At 37.4% G+C, this 19,776-nt stretch overlaps 1 protein-coding gene across 2 annotated transcripts in view; it reads right to left on the minus strand.

Moving 5' to 3' along the window:
- Positions 1–19,776, minus strand: part of ACLY (ATP citrate lyase) — an 86,002-nt gene that overhangs the window by 50,748 nt on the left and 15,478 nt on the right. For both annotated transcript variants that reach the window (XM_039358849.1, XM_039358848.1), the window contains exons 2-6: positions 7,217–7,381; positions 5,349–5,471; positions 4,163–4,225; positions 3,268–3,458; positions 1,721–1,800 (exon numbers count right to left, since the gene is read on the minus strand). In XM_039358849.1, the coding sequence (XP_039214783.1) occupies positions 1,721–1,800; positions 3,268–3,458; positions 4,163–4,225; positions 5,349–5,471; positions 7,217–7,375 (616 nt within the window). In that variant the 5' untranslated portion in view covers positions 7,376–7,381. The remainder of the gene's footprint in view (positions 1–1,720; positions 1,801–3,267; positions 3,459–4,162; positions 4,226–5,348; positions 5,472–7,216; positions 7,382–19,776) is intronic.

The following is a 19,776-nucleotide window of genomic DNA, read 5'->3' on the forward strand; positions in this document are numbered from 1 at the left end:
GAGGCTGTGATTTTAACATTAATAAGTGATTGGGTTAATTTAACAAATGTAGAAATACTCCTCTTGGAGGGTTGGGATTTACTTTTTGGATGGCATGCCTATTTAATTTTTAATAAAAAGGTCGATAGGGTTTTTAAATCTCATATTATAAGGATTTCTTTACTTCGGGTTTGGAGGAAATATTATAGAAGTGATTTTAAACGTTCATTATGGGCTATACCATGGCATGCGATAGAAGGGATAAGGAGAGGAGTTAAGATGGATAGTGTTTCTTATGCACAATTACTTAGATGGATGGTAAAAATTGGCAGTTAAAATCTTTGGAAGATTTAACACAAGAAAATATTATTTACTCACGGTTTCAGTATAGACAAATAGTGGATAGGTGGAAGATAGATCGTAATGTGGGCTTGCTTAGAGAAGATGAAAACTTGTTAAAACAAATAAAAGATCAAAGACGAACTCACATTAAGAGAATTTATGGGGTGTTAGTAGAATTGGATTCAGAAGCAGAATTAGTCAAAGAATGTATGATTAAATGGGCACAAAATTTTGGTGAACCAGTTCTACTAGATACCTGGGAAATTATTTGGGTGAGGAATGTCAAATTTATACAAGCCCAAAACTTAAGGGAGAATTTTTACAAAATGTTTTATAGATGGCACCTTGATCCACAAAAAATGTCTCGCATGTATCCTGACTTACAGCCTAAATGTTGGAGATGCGGATGTTTGGATGCTACTTATTATCATATCTGGTGGTCGTGTAAAAATATAAAAGCTTTTTGGATTAAGATATGGTGGAATATTCAAATAATTTTTAGAAGGAGGGTAAAATTTACCCCACAATTGTTCTTTTTAGGTATTGTTATTGATTGTGATACTAAAGAGACCATATTGATGTTAAATTTAATTACAGCCGCAAAGTTGTTAGTAGGGCAATGTTGGAAGAAGGAATCTTTGCCTACTTTGCAAGAGTGGTTTTTTAAAGTTTCTTATTTGGCGGAAATGGCAAAGATTTCGGCTTTTTTGAAGGATCAATCGCAAGAGAAGTATTTTGTGGTATGGAAAAAATGGATAGATTTTATACAATATAAGTTGGATATAAAAAATATTATTTAGTTTTTCAATAACTTATATTTAAAATTTAAAATATTTTATAGACTTTATTCTTTTTTTATTTTTATTTTTTATTTTTATTATATTTTCTTTTATCTTTTTCTTTTTTCTTTTTTTATTCTTTTTTCTTTAAGGCATTTTTCTTTTGGTATTTATGTTTTTCTATATATATATTATTGTTAATTATTTTATAATTTGTTCAATTAATGTATTTAGATTTATTTATGGTTTATATATTTTTTAAGATTTTTTGAAGAAATTTCAATTAAGCCTGTATTCAGCTCTGGGAAGGTCGGGGGAGGGAATAGGAGGGTTGGGGAGGTTTAGGGAAGGGTTGTTTTGTTTTTGTAAAATTTTAAAAAAATTTCAATAAAAAAAACATTGATCGATGGGTATTTTTACATTTTCTCTTCCTGAAGGAACACAATATAAATTACTTCAATAACAAGACTATGTGGCAATATATTCATTATTTTATAGCAGAGGCTTCTCTTTCATCTTCATTTTCTATTCCAGCAAACTAAAAAAAAAAAAACCATCAGAAACTGAAAAATCCAGAATTAAATATATTCATCTTCCACAAACATAAAATAACACATTACCTAGTGGATTGATTTCCAGATACGTAAAATATAAATCTTCATAAAGGTTGAAGAGGCCAAAGATGAAGCTTGCCAAGATGCTACATAAAGATAGTACAAGATATACAGTAATAAATTGCACAAATCAAACAATTTGCCATATTATATAGATTTATCTCAATTCAGTCTGCCTTTGGACTAGCTGAGACTCAATGGCTGACTTGGATGAGTCAGCCAGTGTCCTTGATTGTCCCTGAAGTTGTATTACCATAGTTTCTATTTTAAATGGGATGAAAAAGGCATTGGAAATCAAAATACCCAGACACAAATATAATTCAAAGCATTATATAAATGAGAAAATCTTATTAACTGTGTTTTGAAGGTTTGCAAAGTATTTTGAAGTTTTAGGCAAAATGGAGGAGCATTGGCTGGTTGAGCAACTGTGGTATTACTTCCTCAAATTAACTGCCAGCAATGGCACCAGGGGAAACTGGAAACTAGGAAATTGGCAATCCCACAAAACATATTTGCATTTTTGTTTTTGATTTTTTTTTCTTCACAATTTGGCACTCTTTGGGTTCTTATTCATCCATTTAGTTCACCATATTAACAGACATGGGCCATCCTCACCTTCTAGCCTGCATGATGGCTAGCCTCTATGTCTCCTTTGACCCTATAGATGTAGGCATGCAGCTTTGACCCAAAGAAACATAGTCAGATTGGCCAAAGCTTGCAGTCCCCTTTCTCAATAGCTTGTCTACTCTAGAATAGGATGGACAGACAATGGCTTAATGTCACTACTGAATGAGATTGGGCATGGCCATCAGAAAAAATACCTCAACATGTCTCTTACAGCCTTTTGGAGAAGATAATGAGGCAGGTATGTTAAATATAGTTACCTAAGCTGCTAGGTACAATTTCAAGCACTGAGATTCAATGACCTATGTTTTTCTCTCTCGGAAGCCAGCCTTGCCCTGAGATGTAAGAGGCTTGACAACTGATTGCTGAATGACTGGTGTCTATATAAACTGGCAAAGTCCAGGAAAAAAATGGTAGAATCTAGGCATTTGGGAAGATTTCTTTATTAAATCCTGCCTTCTCTCTTGGATTCCTTTTTTATCCATATTATTCTGTCAGATAGGTAGGACTAAAAGATAAAGATTGACCCAATATGACTTGGGCTGTGGGTTGAACAGAGACTTGATCCAGTCCCAATCCAACATACCAAGTATACTGATTTGGAGTATACTACTTTTTATTTTCAGCTGTAAGTATCTAGATATAGCATGGGATATTAGAAGAAAATGGCCTAGAGATTTGCTCTTTCATAGTAATGAGTCATAAAGCACTCTCTAGCCATTATTAAAGATATCCCCATTCATCACACAAAAAGAGTAGAAAAAAAGATCTTTGGGCTCAGAAGAATGTTTATTGCCCCTGGGTAATTGTAAACCTACAATTCTGCATTACTGGACTATGTTTGGCCTGGTCAGCATAACTGCTGCCATAAATCATTCACTTGCAAACATCCACATTCCCTATGATAGAAAGCAATAGCTCAGAATTACTCTTTCTTGTCCAGTGGAGCATGCACCAAGAGATGTTTCTTGATATCAGATTCACTCAGCTTGCAGTCCACGTGCACTAGCAACTTCTGGGCTTTGGCATCCACATCACCCACATCCACACCACCCTGGTGGTGAAACAGCACATAGTCTCCTTCACGAGCTGCATAAATACATACATAGAACTCCTCTGTCTGTGAAGAAAACATAATGAATTGGTAAGATCTTACTGAATGAACAGATAATCCTTTCTGATATTTTCTTTTGCCTCTGGTGTCCTCACCAAGATCTGACAAGTTCAGCCTTCTTTATTCTACTACCTTCTTCATATAGTTTATTATATAATAACAAAACAGAAGCAAAATTAAATTAATTCAAAGAAAGGAAAAAGCTTCATTTAGAATCTATTTACTTAATTATTCTTCAGTTAAACTACTACACTGTAAACCAGACTGCCTAAGAATCAGAATTAATCATAGTAAGACTGAGAAAATGCAACCTGTTTTCTTCTTTTCTACAGATTTGTGATGCTACAGTCATCTTAGTCCTATTTCATCATCTCCATTGACTTCCTGGCTGCCTATTAGTATTTAAGAATATTGGTCAACTGAAAGGATTTTGAAAACTTCAAGATTATGGAAAGGGGATTTTTTTTTCTCTGTCCTTAGCATAACAAAGCAATCTTCTTGATTTTACTGCCCTTCACATGCACATCAATCATCTTTGGCTAGGGAATATATTCCATTGCCTCTGAAAGACAGATTAAGAAAAAGACTCCTCCATGAAAATGAGATGCTCACTATTAAAACATAAGGCTAGTGGGATATGTACCAAAGATATACATATACAATTCTGTTCCATGAGAATTCTGCAAAGAGAGCTTTGTAAACAAACTGACCTGTTTATGTGGAACAAAAGGTTCTATCAAAAAGTTCTTTAGGATACCCTTAGCTTTAGCAATCTGTAAAAAAGAAGAACAGATATAATCGTATTATGAATTAGCATCCCCTCAAGAGACTACAGTAGGATCTCTGTAATTGTTGGGCTCTTCTGGGTATTTGGGGCATGAGAATGATGGTACTGAAACATAAAGGATTACCCTTCTCCCATCATCCCCAAACCCAAATGATAGAAAACACATTCCTCTGTTTTGATTTGCTGTGAACTTTACGTCACATTCATTATAATTCAACACAATTGTTTTTAATCTGCACATTTATAACAGAGCTTTCATTTGGTAGTAATCTGTAGAAAAATCCAGTGGTTATGTCTACAGATTACACAGTAAAAACTCCTGATCCAGTATTTGCCAGTGAAGAAATGGATCCTTGTGTTTTTTACACTAGGTGATGTCAAAACCAGTATCAAATCATGGAACACAGCGGAGATACAGGTGTCCAATGATACAACAGTGATTTTTGTGGAAGATGGAGTCCTTGTCATAATTATGAGGAAAGTATTAATGTCTTGCATCCATGTTTTTTCTATGCAGCAACCCTGGAAAATTTGTGTTTGGTCTGTTAAGACAAGAAGGGTGGTAGTTTGGAAAGGAAGGAGATTCTATATAAACATTATGCAAATTCTAGGAGATCAGCACGAATTATTTTTAAAAAATATATCTTTATGCATCTCTTTTTGTCTGTGTTCCTTTTACCTTTCTTTACATTCTGCACTTCTCCTACTAACCATGTAATTGCTTCACTTCGATCCTTCCTTTTCCCACCAAAATCCTTATTCCCTTCCTTATCTAAGCAAATCATATTCTCCTTTCAAAACAAAAGCTGTTATAGGATACTCAGAATAACTAGCCACCTAGAAATGGCCTTATCAACTCCAGTGAAGATTTTAAAGTGGGAGGCGGAAAGCAAATTTCTCATGCCATAGACCTATGATCATAGTGATTCCTACAGGCACTATATGCTAAGGACATTCATTATAAAATACAAAATTGTTCAGTGCCAAGTTCTGTTCCCCCAATAGGTTTGGGCATTCATTGATTTATTCATTCATTCACTCCATTTCTTTTCCAAAGATCACTGTCCATATAAAATGATGTGGTTTGCTCAGAAATAAGTAATACTTACTGTAGTTTCTTTTCCAAGTCGTGGTTTCAGCCAGGCTTTCACTTGTTCTAAATTAAGATCCACACCGACCAAGCCAAGTTTACCGCGTCGTTTTATCAGCTGATCAGGTTTCACCACAAGACGCTAGAATTTTTCAAAGGAAACCCCCCAAATGTAAAAACAATCTTGTAGATAATTATATCAGATTTGTCATAGTTTACATGCTTTTTCAGAAAATTCAGGCACTGTTTCTCCATATGAAGTACTGTAATTTGATCATTTCAGCCATATCAAAGAAACAATATAAAAAGGATCAGTTTGATTGATAAACTTCGTGGAAGTAATGTATGTATTTATTTTGACATCATCACTACCATGACATTATCCCTACCTCATAAATACAACAATGAAGGCTAGAAAAAAGCATCAGGTACAACAGAATCCCTGTGATTAGCAGGAACAGTTTTATACAATGGTAAGACACTTTGTAACTTTTAGACAACTTTCCTATCTGTTTACTTGCAAGTAACTGTCCTCATCACAAACATTAACAGCAGTATACCTAACATTGATGTCAGAACCAGGAATCTGAAAGTATTCTTTCTGTTCCTACATTAGGCATCCTATCATTAAATTAAGAACCCTTCCTGTCTCTTGGCAGAACTCCTTATATCTTCCTTGTTGACACAAGGCAACAACTGAGTCATGTAACTAAGTGCATAGTATTTAATTAGCCATCAATAGAGCTGTCCTCCATCAGCAAGAAAAATGGGATTGTATTGCAGATGCATGCTCCAAATGTGATTAAACTGGATGGGAGCCAGGAGAACAAGCAACCCAAAGAATGTCTCTGTTTTGCAATTCTGCTTTTACAATAAATAATTTGAAAGGAGAAGATTCCCAAAACTTTTCAAAGCAAAAATGAAAATAAAGAACACCTGCCTTCTGGAACACCATTCTGCCTAAGAGTATATGGCCCCCACCCTGTCCATGTTTAAGGGAGCCTTTAACACCTGGCTGTATCACACATCCTGGATCAGAATGGGTGGTATTTTTTCTTCTGGGTGATATATTCTATTTTTTTTTTTTTCAGTGCTGCATTGTAAGCTTCCCAGAATCATGCAGACTGGGGCAACCTATAAATCAAATCAAATCAAATCAAGCAAGCAAGCTAGCTAGCTAGCTAGCGAGAGGCATCTAATATGCTATTTTATCCACAGAGGATAAAAGATACAATGATGAGTTAGAAAGTAAAATACATCAACTAACCATTCTTTGCTTTATTATAATTAAATCTTTCCACAAAGATGCCAGTATGATAGAGCTCTTTCTGTTAAGGACTATGTTTTCTCAAAAGTAACCTGTTACGGTTGGAGAATTGAATGGAGCTAAAGCAAGAACGAACTTTTCTGACACCATTATTTTCTAATACTGCTTTCTCTCTCTCTTATTAGACTTCAAAATTTATATTCCGCAAAGGACACCTGTCCAGATGAAAGTGGTAACTTATCCCCAAGTTCCTCAGCTGCCAGGAGCAAGCTTCCCCCAATGGCAATCAGCTATGGCTGCAAGCATTTTTTAATGTGAACCTCAGTAGGAATCTCAAGGACAAAGATGATCTTTCACTCTACCTAGCTTGGCCTAGGAACTGGAAATTCAGTGATGGTATCTAAAGACTTGTATTGCTGCTTATTAGCCAAATAGCTAGACAAAGGCTTTTCTAGGATTTATATATTTCTTTTTCTTATTTTGAAAATGTTGAGATTATATAGACTGTTGCTAGCCTTCCAAGTTAAGAATAGATCTAATGAGAAGAAGCATTCAGTACTTTTACAGGAATCTTTAGATAAAGCTTTAAGATGTAACAAGACACAGTTTTGTTTTCTCACCTCAGTCAACAACCAGGGATGATCTTGGATGAGCTGATCCCAGTCACTATCAGGTGTTACTCTGGCATATTTGAAGCGATTCTGGATGGCTGAAGAGGTGCAGATGTATTTATACAAAAACTCCTTCCCTGTTTGTTCAGAAATTGCTTTGGCAGACATGGTTACCTAAAGTCAATTAGAAAAAGTTATACTATAGTTACTTATAAAATATTTGACTTTAGAATATTTACTTTAATGTGGTTTTATTGACAGAGATACGATTCAAAACTATTCTATGTTTAAGGTGGTTCTTGCATCTCCAATATAACTGTAATCAATATTAACTCTGTTCTAGAAACCAAGGCATAACAGTTTTGCTGATCTATACAATTCAAAATATGGAGAAGGCACAATTACTATTAGTAATAGTGAATTTTCCACTCTTGGGAATGCATTCCATCAAAAGAGGCTTTTAATTATTAATTTTATGATTTACTTTCTTTTAATTTTTAAACTTTTTTGTTCTGTAATCTATATTTAACAATGAGATTCCTTGGCAAGGAATGCTAAGAACCAGAGAAAAGATGTTTAGAATCAGCAGCAGAGAGAAAAAAAGTTACCAGCTACTCAGTCGAAATACCAAAATAAGGACACTAAAACATAGAAAAAAGCATTCCATTCTTACTTTCAAGTTTCAGGTTTCTCCAATATGAAAGCATGTGTTCTACCAAGTAATAATAATAATAATAATAACAACAACAACAACAACAATAATAATAATAATAATGGAAAACTTGGAAAACTGCAAGAGAAGGAAGACCAACCTGAATGTGGCATGGATTGACTACAAAAAGGCATTTGACTCTCTGCCACATGATTGGATAATCAAGTGCCTAGAAATAACAGGAGTCAGTAGAAACATCAGAAAATTTGTGCAAAGATCGATGGCACAATGGAAGACACAGTTGCAGATCAATGGTGAGAAACTGGGAGAGGTTAATATCAAGAGAGGAATATTTCAAGGAGATTCATTATCACCATTACTATTTGTTATTGCACTGTTTCCTCTGTCAACAATACTGAATAACTCAGGACATGGCTATCAAACATCAAAAACATCTGCCAGACTATCCACCTCCTTTATATGGATGATCTGAAGCTGTATGGAAAAACATCATCTGAAATAGAATCGCTGCTCAACACTGTCCGTATATATAGCCAAGATATTGTAGTGGAGTTTGGCTTGGACAAATGTGTCACACTTACTATCAAACAAGGAAAAATAGTGAAAACTGAAGGAATCAAGATGCCCCACGAAAATAACATTAAGAGTCTGAATGAGGAAGAGTACTACAAATACTTGGGTATCCTTCAAGCTGACAACATCAAGCACACTGAAGTCAAGAAAAAGATTAGAGGTGAATACATCAAGAGAGTGAAGAAGATCTTAAAATCCAAACTCAATGGAGGAAATACCATAAAGGCAATCAACACCTGGGCAATCCCAGTCATTAGGTACACAGCTGGAATAGTGGACTGGACTCAAGCAGAACTAAAAGCAATGGATAGGCAGACCAGAAAAATAATGACAATGAATCATGCCCTTCATCCACGCAGTGACATTGATAGACTTTATCTACCAAGGCAAATAGGTGGGCGTGGAATGCTACAAGTACATCAGATGGTTGAAGAAGAAAAAATGGCTTTGGAAGAATATCTGAAGAACAATGATGAAGATGCACTGAAATTAGTATATCAGGAAGGCTTACTAACTACTGGAGAGACCAAACTGGCCTACAAGAAAGACCAAATGAAGAACAGAATAGAGGCATGGGAAGACAAAGCACTACATGGCCAATACATGAAAAAAATAGCTGGGAAAGCAGATAATAATAAAACCTGGCAATGGCTAAGAGCAGGAAAATTGAAGAAAGAGACCGAGGGACTAATACTGGCTGCACAAGACCAAGCCTTAAGGACAAATGCATACAAAGTCAAAATTGAGAAGACAGCAACAGACAGTAAGTGCCGCCTATGCAAAGAAGCTGAAGAAACAGTGGACCACTTGGTAAGCTGTTGCAAGAAGATTGCACAGACTGACTACAAGCAGCGGCATGACAAAGTAGCAACAATGGTGCATTGGAAGATCTGCAAAAAATATCATTTGCCTGTAAGCAAAAACTGGTGGGATCATAAAATAGAGAAAGTAATAGAAAATGATAAAATTAAACTTCTCTGGGACTTCAGAATTCAAACAGACAAGCACCTGCAACATAACACCCCAGACTTAACAATTGTCGATAAGAAAGACAAAAAAGTCTGGATAGTGGACTTGGCAGTGTCTGGAGACAGCAGAATAGACAAGAAAGAACTAGAGAAGATAACAAAATACAAAGACCTACAAATAGAAATAGAAAGACTGTGGCAAAAGCAAACAAGGGTAGTACCAATAGTAATAGGCTCCTTGGGTGCAATCTCAAAACAACTGGAGCACCACTTGAACACCACTGGCATTAACAAATACGCTATTAGTCAATTGCAAAAGGCAGCCTTACTAGGAACTGCTTCCATCCTGCGACGATATCTGTAATACCATCAAACATCCATATCTGCCTATCCCAGGTCCTGGGTAAGGACTCAATAGGTAGAGAAAATGCCAAATCCAGTCTGAACATCTGGCTGACTGTGCGATGATCCAAAATAATAATAATAATAATAATAATAATAATAATAATAATAATAATAATAAAGTTGGAAGGGACCTTGGAAGTCATCGAGTCCAACCCCCTGCTCAGGCAGGAACCCTACACCATTTCAGACAAATGGCTGTCCAGTCTCTTCTTAAAAACTTCCAGTGTTGGAACATTCACCGCTTCTGGAGGCAGGTTGTTCCATTGGTTAATTGTTCTAACTGTCAGGAAGTTTCTCCTTAGTTCTAAGTTGCTTCTCTCCTTGATCAGTTTCCATCCGTTGCTTCTCGTCCTGCCTTCAGGCGCCTTGGAGAATAGCTTGACTCCCTCTTCTTTGTGGCAGCCCCTGAGATATTGGAACACTGCTATCATGTCCCCCCTCATCCTTCTCTTCGTTAAACTAGACATACCAAATTCCAGCAACCATTCCTTATATGTTTTAGCCTCCAGTCCCCTAATCATCTTTGTTGCTCTTCTCTGTACTCTTTCTAGAGTCTCAGCATCTTTTTTACATCGTGGTGATCCCTCTCACAGTTACTACTATTGAGCAAGGTACCTCCTATACTATACCTGTACATTTGGTTTTTCTTGCCTAAATGTAGAACCTTACTTTTTTCACCATTGAATTTCATTTTGTTAGATAGCGCCCAGTGTTCAAGTCTGTCCAGGTCCTCCTGTATCTTAAGCCTGTCTTCTGGAGTGTTGGCTATTCTTGCCAGCTTGGTGTCATCCGCAAATTTGATGAATTCCCCATCTATCCCCTCGTCCAAATCATTGATGAAGATGTTGAAGAGCACTAGCCTAGAACAGAGCCCTGGGGCACCCCACTACACACTTCCCTCCATGTAGATGCAGTTCCATTGAGGACCACACACTGAGTACGGCCGGTCAGCCAGCTACGAATCCATCTGGTGGTGATGCTGTCTAACCCACATTTTTCTATCTTATCGAATAGTAGGTTGTGATCTACTTTATCAATGGAAGAAGAGGACAGATTGAAGCTAACCCTGATAGAAAAATGCCCGGAAATATCTATTTGTATACATCAGTTCAAATCTTCAGAATCAGGCAAATGGCATCCTACAAATGGCTTTAAAGTCAACTAACTATGTAATTACTATGCCACTCAACTCATGCATATCTAGTTCATTAACCACAGTGTTGGTGAGAGTTCCATCAAATCAAAATCTATTGCATCAATACTGCAATAATCTGATAAGGAAAGTGCCATGTAAAACATGTAGTTCATGTTTTAATCAGCTAAGAATTGTTTTTGACACAATGAGTTCGCTTTTAATGGTAAGTGCATGCTTTCCGGGTGCCTACTGATCAGTCATTTTATAATTGCTCTAGAATCTTCTCAGGTATCAATGTCAGACTGATTGGTCTGTAAGGCTCCTTGAATTCTCCTTTCCTTTCATCCACTAATTTACCTGTCCTTGTTAAAACTGAAGTCAGGAACTGATTGAGCTCTACAGTATATTCCTCAACATTTTTGTTATTAACTTGGAGAAGGAGATGGCTGGAATCTTTTTTCCTCTTTCACTTTTTTTAAATTGAATGCAAAAAACAAGTAAAAAAATACATAATGGTACAAATAAAGAAAAAAATTCTTGCTGCAGTATTTATATATTGAAATAGTCTTCTATGATTCTTTCCTGTGTATCTATCAGTCCTAAAAGGAAAAGTTCTGATTTAAATTGAATATTAATCTATAAAATTCTCTATATGAATTTGAGCATTGGAATCCAAAGTATGTTAGCTTTTTTACATGTCCAACAAGCATGATAGAATATCCCTTCAGGTTGTTCACTTGTCCATACATTTGGAATATTTTATACATTTTATATAATTTCTCTGATATTATGATTCACAATTTTATAAAAATTTTCTTTGATCATAACATAATGAAAATTTCAACATTATATTTTCCTATTGATCATCTGGCTATTATAATCAAAATTCTTAGCCCACTTTATCATATATTCTTTAATCTGGTATTCCATTTCAAATTTCAACAAAAGTTTATATCTTATAGACACAAAAAGTGTTTTTGTACAATTTATTGAAAATCAGATCTCAATACATTTAATATAAATGGCCCTACATAATACTGACATGAAAAATATATTTGATATCATTTATCAGATAATAAAAAAATATTTTAAGCAGACTTTCACAAAATTATCATGGAGGGTATTTTATTATGTTGACAATCTTTCCCTACTCTAGAAAATAAATGAGTTCATATTGAGGCTCATTAAGTTTTACTGCTGCTTGCAATGGCTAAGTGCTCAAACTCCACATACAAAAAAAAAAAAAAACCTGCCAGCTCAGTCTTTACTTAAGGAAGATGGGACGAGCCAAAATAAACAATAAACGTTCTTGGGAAGATATTGTTCCTGCAACACTATAGACATTTTTAGACAGAAATAAGCACTAGCAGAAAATACAAATATGCTATTCTTATAATCTTTTAAGGATAACAACAGTTTTAATATTTGAGAGTAAAAGAAAAAACTATTAAATGAATAATTTTGCTTAGAGAATTTGGGTACAGGGTGCACATATGTACTTTAAATCTACTGGGTGAGCTGCTGATTTTTGTCAGCAGAGAAATTTATATATAAACTTAATCTCTCTAGAAAGCCTGGTAATGACATTTTAAAAATACCTTTTGATATTTAGATATGGGTCAAGAGTGGTACCAAAGATGCTTTTTCACGAGGCAACTGGATTTTCTTGTTTTTCTTTGAAGACGTTTCATTTCTCATCCAAGAAGCTTCTTCAACTCTAACATTCTTGGATGAGAAGCGAAATGTCTTCAAAGGAAAACAAGAAAGTCCAGTTGCCTCGTGAAAAAGCATCTTTGGGACAACTATGACCTGGATGCCTGAGAATCTCCATAGACCGTCAGGAATGGTAGTCTTAAATGGCTCAAAATTCCCTCTAATAGCAGATAACTCATCATGTTCCTATGTAACAATAAGCCTATAATATTATTAATAAATGCTTGTTGCTACATATTATATTCAATTATATAGGAAATTATGGAATAAGAAACTGAAAGATCCAGTACAAGACTATCAATGGAAAACTGTTTTGGCAAGTTTCTAGAGTAGAAATTATGATTTATCCAATTAAGCTGATTATTTTACATGAATTGAACTCTTATGGACTTCTTGGAAAGAAATTTGTAGATTCACTTCATTACTTCCCTCAACACCCAAAGCAGTAAAAGGAAGTAAAGAAGAAGAAGAGGACCTCATTACTACAGTATGGAAATGAACGAAGAAGAAGATAAACAGGCCCTGAATGCTTTTATGAAAGCAAAAAGCAAAACTAAAAAAAAAACAAGAAGGAAGACAATACAAGGCAAGGCAATTTTTCCCCATCAATCCTACAACAGTTGTAAATGCTCTTTTCTTTTTTAATATTTGAAAGAGTGCTTTATTTCCCCCTTACCATTTTGCCTATAATGTGCTTTTTTAAAAAATGAAGAAAAACACTGTAGGCTAAAACAGCAGCAGGTCTTCAAGGGGAAATCAGGAAGAAAAGTCATCACTTCCCCTGCAGCCAGGCAAGAAAACCAAACATCCTGACCAAAGAACCAAGTGCTTTGGTTTTTCCCCCTTGTCATCAGTGTGCTCCCTTTCTTGGCTGATGCGCTTAAGATTCCAGGCACAGCCAGATAACCAATTAACATAAAACTGAGCCTAAAGGAAGGAGATATGCTAACTATATAAAGCTGAGTTCTGTAATTTTTAAAAATGACTATAAAAAGTGAAGAGGAACTAAAGAGCCTCTTGATGCGGGTGAAGAAGGAGAGTACAAAAGTTGGCTTGAAACTCAACATTAAGAAAACCAAAATCATGGCATCCGGCCCTCTCAATTCCTGGAAAATAGATGGCGAAGAAATGGAGGTAGTGACAGATTTTATTTTTCTGGGCTCCAAGATCACCTCAGATGGGGACTGCAGCCAAGAAATTAAAAGACGCTTGCTCCTGGGGAGGAAAGCTATGGCAAATCTAGACAGCATACTAAAAAGCAGAGACATCACCCTGCCAACAAAAGTGCGTATAGTCCAGGCCATGGTTTTCCCAGTTGCAATGTATGGCTGTGAAAGTTGGACCATAAGAAAGGCTGAGCGCCAAAGAATTGAAGCCTTTGAACTCTGGTGCTGGAGAAGACTCTTGCGAGTCCTTTGGACTGCAAGACGTTCAAACCGGCCAGTCCTAGAAGAGATCAACCCTGACTGCTCTTTAGAAGGCCAGATCCTGAAGATGAAACTCAAATACTTTGGCCACCTAATGAGAAGGAAGGACTCACTGGAGAAGGGCCTAATGCTGGGAAAGATTGAGGGCAATAGAAGAATGGGACGACAGAGAATGAGATGGCTAGATGGAGTCACTGAAGCAGTAGGTGTGAACTTAAATGGACTCCAGAAGATGGTAGAGGACAGGAAGACCTGGAGGAACATTGTCCATGGGGTCGCGATTGGTCGGACACGACTTCGCAATTAACAACAACATAAAATTCTTGCTTATATTTAAAAATCTGATACTCAGCCAAGGAAATATTAACTCATATTTTCATTTGTTATATTGGTTACAGATAAAGATATTCAGAACTTTCTTTCTACAATCATCTGAAATCCATCACACAAAAGGATTTTTTTACTGCGCTGACCAAGTATTTATTCCTAGATACACTTCTTGGTACATAGATAGGAACAAATATATGTCACCACTACCATATGTGCCTGGGTCAGATTGTTCTTTTAAATCTTCTCATCTTTGGGAATATCTATGTTGGCTCACACTATTATCCTATCATGATGAGAGCTATAGAAAATAATGTTTGGTTGCCACATTCCGCTCTGATTTGTAAAGTCCTAAAGTTTAATGTAATATTATTTATCAGATTGTTAGGAATCCAGCATGCTTTTCACTGCTATGCAGATTGTATAAACATGCTAATCTCTGTATTGCTCTGTTTTGGAACAAATTTTAAAACTCCTTAGCTCATTCTGTACCATTTGCTGCTTCATGGCGAACAGATGCTATCAGCAATCTCATTGTATACAATCTATTTTATGAGAGTTGTAAATTAATCTTGTTTCCAGCAAATATTTCTGTCTGTGAAGAATTGAGGCTATGGTTCCCATCCCCCTCATTCTGAGGATATACATATGCAATTCCTGATTAGCTATGCTTTGGGAAGCCTGTTTTCCACATCATTATCTTCCATACATAAAATTCTTGACTAGGCAGAAGTACCGGAAAAGTAAGTGGTCTTGCAAAATAAATTTACAGAAATGTTTGTCTACTTCTTCTCCGTGTATATATATATTTGGTTTCAACACATAGGCTGATTCAGCCCAAGGTGAAAGTCTCAGTCTCTCTGAACCTCTGATGAACAATAGAGAGATCTCAGTTATTTTCTTTGTATGTATTCATTGTTTGCATGCAAATGGTATCATTTTATTAGTCTTGACATGTTGGTATGACAAAGAAATCTGTTTGAGAGGATGTGGCCTCCTCATTTATCACTTCCCAGATCCTGAGAGATAAAGTATGTTTCACAACTGAGTCAAAAAGATTCGTTGTTAGAATGTGAAAGACTAAGAATTGGTCTCTTAGGAAGTTTTTCTGTCGTAGCTCTGCACAAGTTACTCTTCTGATCATAATTTTGGAATTATGGAAACCTCTTCCTCAGAACAGAAAAATGATTTTATAGTCTGCATTCAGGATTGCTGAATTCTTACTTCATATGAGAGGGGGGGGGGAATAAATAAGAACTCTGGTTTTCCAGTATGGTATAATACTTATATGATTAGGATCAGATACCCACAAATTCAGGTCTTTGCCCAGCTATGGACTCATGTGACAACTTTGGGCAAATCATAAGCCCTCTAACTATCTTGAGTTCTTGGAAGAAAAGTTGGATAGAAGTCTGACATAAATAACTTGAAAGTTCATCCTAGATGATGGGATTGCTAGGAAGGATGCCAAGGTAAAAGATTAAATCATGCAAGGTGAAGCAGTTAACTTCTTGGACTGAGTGCCTTGGGATTACAGGAGTCTTCAACAACTTCAGAACACTGTTCTCTGAGGACAGATAGGTTGAGAGTTCTTGCTTAAGGGGGAGAAGGAGGGAGTGAATGTGACAAGGACCACATCACCCTCTTCAAGTTCTCTTGTATTTTGCAACCTTGGCTATTAATAGATGCTCTTCAATCAGCAGTCTTGATTGCTCTACCTGTAATTGTGTCCTACTTGTCCTCCTGCTGTGGTATCTCACAGCTTTTTAAATGCAAGGAAGAGACTGTTGGTGTATACGTGTGGGGGTAGGGGAGGTATATTCAACTAGAGAGGGTTTTTAAAAAAGATAATCACAGAAGGCAATTGATGGGTTTAAACACCAAGTGACTCAGCCAAAACAATGTCCAGATCTCTTATACCTGAAACAGAGATACACTATACTTAATATTTGCTAATGGCTGTACTCTAGTTATTTTTCAGTGACTCTACTATATATAAAGTTGGAATCCCACTCCACCTTTAGCGATAAAATATTTCTATTTTAATATATTTTTAATGTCATATTTGTAACCTACTTTAAATCATCTCTGGAAAAAATGATGTGAGAAATAATACTTGGAATTAATACCAGGAATATGAGTCTGTTGCCTTGTAAATCAGCCCTATTTTATTTTGATTGCTAGTAGTTTTCCAAAACTGTAATGCTGAGCTATGTCTACTCTTTTAAAATCAGATTACATGACATTCATATATAAGAAATATCTTTCCATCCTTTTTCTAAGATGCTTCCACAACGCCCATATTACCTCATTCTAAGGCTACATTGCATGCTATTAGCACAAAGTGCAAGAGATCAGATCAAAAGCAGGATCCTGCTGAAGGACTGTAAGGTTTCAAACTGCTGCAGTCCAATCTGCTTGAAATTCAGGTACTTGAACTTCTCTACATCCAAGTATAGGTATAACAGCACACTGGTATTCTGCAGATAATCTAGGCTTAAACTCTGATCAGTCCCAGTACGTAAAGGCCTATCAGAGTGGTAATTCAAAAATTACAAGCATCACTTTGGTCCAGTGGTTAAAGAACCAGACTAGAAAGCAGGAGACCATGAGTTCTAGTCCCACCTTAGTCATGAAATTTAGCAGGGGGACTTTGGATCAAAAACACTCTCTCAGCCCGATCTACCTCGTAGGGTTGTTGTTGCAGGGAAAAAGAAAGAGGCAGGTAAGTTAGATTTGTTAACTGCCTTGAGTTATTTGTAAAAAATAATAAAGGTAGGATACAAATAAGTAAATAAAATTAAGATGAAATAAAATATCTAGTGGGCATCAGATTGCCAAATATTGTCTTCTACAATAATGATGATGATAAAAAGGTAGCCACCTAATCTGAAGAATCAAGAAATCATTTACCTTTCAAAGATACAACACATATTCCTATAGCTGAGCAAATAGCAGATGGATTTTAGAAGATCTTGGAAGCAAATAATTATGGCTTTTAGCAGACATTTTAGTAATGAATACTGCATAGAGCTTAAAAAATCTGACCAAACATCAGTCGACAAACAATTTCCTGTACCTGTTTCCTCCTGCCCAGATTTTTGCAGTCCAGACCTGGTAATTCTAACCCAGCAGGTCTGCATTTATATTTTTGTAAAAACCCATTATATCCTTGCAAAAATTCCTCAAAGTTCATCTAGTATTTGCCTCTAGGTATTTGGTAAAATTTATCTGATAATAGAAGTGGTGTGGCTATATTTCTGTGTCTTAAAAAAAGGAAACTGAAGATGTTCATATTGATTAATAACTATGTGCATGAAGATTATGGGTGCTTGGAATTATAGCAACCAGAAAATACAACATTAATCAATTCATTAATTAAACAACAATCCTATAGCTGCCTACTCAGAGCAAGTTCTAATCAGCAGTATAAGATTATAGACTTTATTCTTCATAATGTATTCATAGGGTATTTATACATAAGCAAAATCTTAATTACATCTTAATTACCCATTTTTATTGATGGTTTGAATGTAATTGCTGGGTATATAAACAAAATATAAAGCCTGAGCTCACACTTGTGTTAAGGAAAATCAAACCAAAATATAGATAGGAGAGAGAGAAGGGGCGTTGGTCTTACCTGAACGCCTTTTCTCAGTACGGAGATGGATAATCCATGGATGGGTTTTCTCTGTCTGCCTGCTCTTGAGACCAAGTAGCCAAAGCTTGACACGCCCCCACTTCCTGTGGAGTCCATTCTTAACGAGGGCGAATTGGCTGATGATTGACGAGGTATTGGCTCTCAGCTCCCTACTAGCGGCCTGCTGGCCTTGGGGTGGGTGTGGATTATCCATCTCCGTACTGAGAAAAGGCGTTCAGGTAAGACCAACGCCCCTTCTCCAGTACAGGAGATGGATAATCCATGGATGGGACGTACCAAAGCCTCACTGTCCCAAGGGGTGGGAAACAGATAAGGCTGGTAGATTGATCTCTGAGACAACTTGCTGGAGGACCCTCCTACCAAAGGAGGCATCCGCCGATGCAAAGCGGTCTATCTTGTAGTGTCGTATAAACGGGGAAGGCGAGGACCATGTCGCGGCCCTGCAAACTTCCTCGATTGACGCCTGGGTAGCCCATGCCGCCGAAGTTGCAGCGCTTCGGGTGGAATGGGCTGTGAGATGACTTGGGGGCGGCAGGGATGATACATTGTAAGCTTCTGCGATACAGCTTCGGATCCACCTTCCAATGGTGCCCGCGGAAACTTTCCGCCCCAAGGTGCCCGCTTGGAAGGACACAAATAGGGCCTCCGATTTGCGGAAGGGTTCTGTACGCTTTATATAACGCCGCAAGGCTCTGCGGACGTCCAATGTATGCCACTGCCGCTCCCGGTCATGTGTTGGATTTGGACAGAAGTTTGGGAGAATTACTTCCTGTGTCCTGTGAAAGAGTGAATTCACCTTCGGTATGAAGGCAGGATCTAACCTAAGGACCACCCTGTCCTTGTGGAAAATGCATAGGTCGTTTCTGACTGACAGTGCGGCCAGTTCCGAAATTCGTCTGGCCGATGTGATGGCAATCAGGAACGCCACCTTTAGCGACAGGTGTCACAAGGAAACGGTCGCCAATGGTTCAAATGGTGACCGAGTGAGTGCGTGAAGGACTCGCGGTAATTCCCAGGACGGGTACCTGTGAATTACTGGAGGTCTGGTGTTATAGGCGCCCTTGATAAAGGCGCGGATCCTGGGGTGGTGAGCTAAGGGAACCGAATCCGTGCAGGTGAGGAGGGTGGACAAGGCCGCCACTTGCCTGCGGATGGTCGCGGGGGCGAGGCCTCTGTCTAGTCCCTCCAAGAGGTAATCTACTATCTGAGGGATGTAGAGTTTGTGTAAGTCAAACTGCCGTTCCCTGCACCAAAGGCAAAAATTTTTCCAAGTGGAGTCATAAATGCGGTTTGTTGCCGGACGGCGTGAAGCTTGAATTATGGTAATGGCCCCGGGAGAGAATAGTTCCTGTGCCATTATCTGGCGCTCAAGTGCCAGGCGGTCAGTTGTAACCATTGGGGTTCCGGGTGACTGATGGTTCCCTGGTGTAGGGACACTTGATGAGGGGGAATGTTCCATGGGGGCGACTGAGACAGGTTCATCAGGTCGGCGAACCACGGTCTCTGTGGCCAATATGGTGCTACTAGGATCACTTCTGCCCGCTCCTGAATCAGCTTTCGGATGACCGCCGGTATGAGTGGTAGTGGGGGAAAGGCATAAAGCAGACCCTGAGGCCACTGAGTTCTCAGAGCGTCCGTCCCCTCTGCTCGCGGGTTGAAGTAACGAGAGTAAAATCTGGGGAGCTGG

Source organism: Crotalus tigris, unplaced genomic scaffold (genome assembly GCF_016545835.1).
Source record: "Crotalus tigris isolate CLP2741 ecotype Arizona unplaced genomic scaffold, ASM1654583v1 scf7180000019068.10715455, whole genome shotgun sequence".
Taxonomy (NCBI): Eukaryota; Metazoa; Chordata; class Lepidosauria; order Squamata; family Viperidae; genus Crotalus; species Crotalus tigris.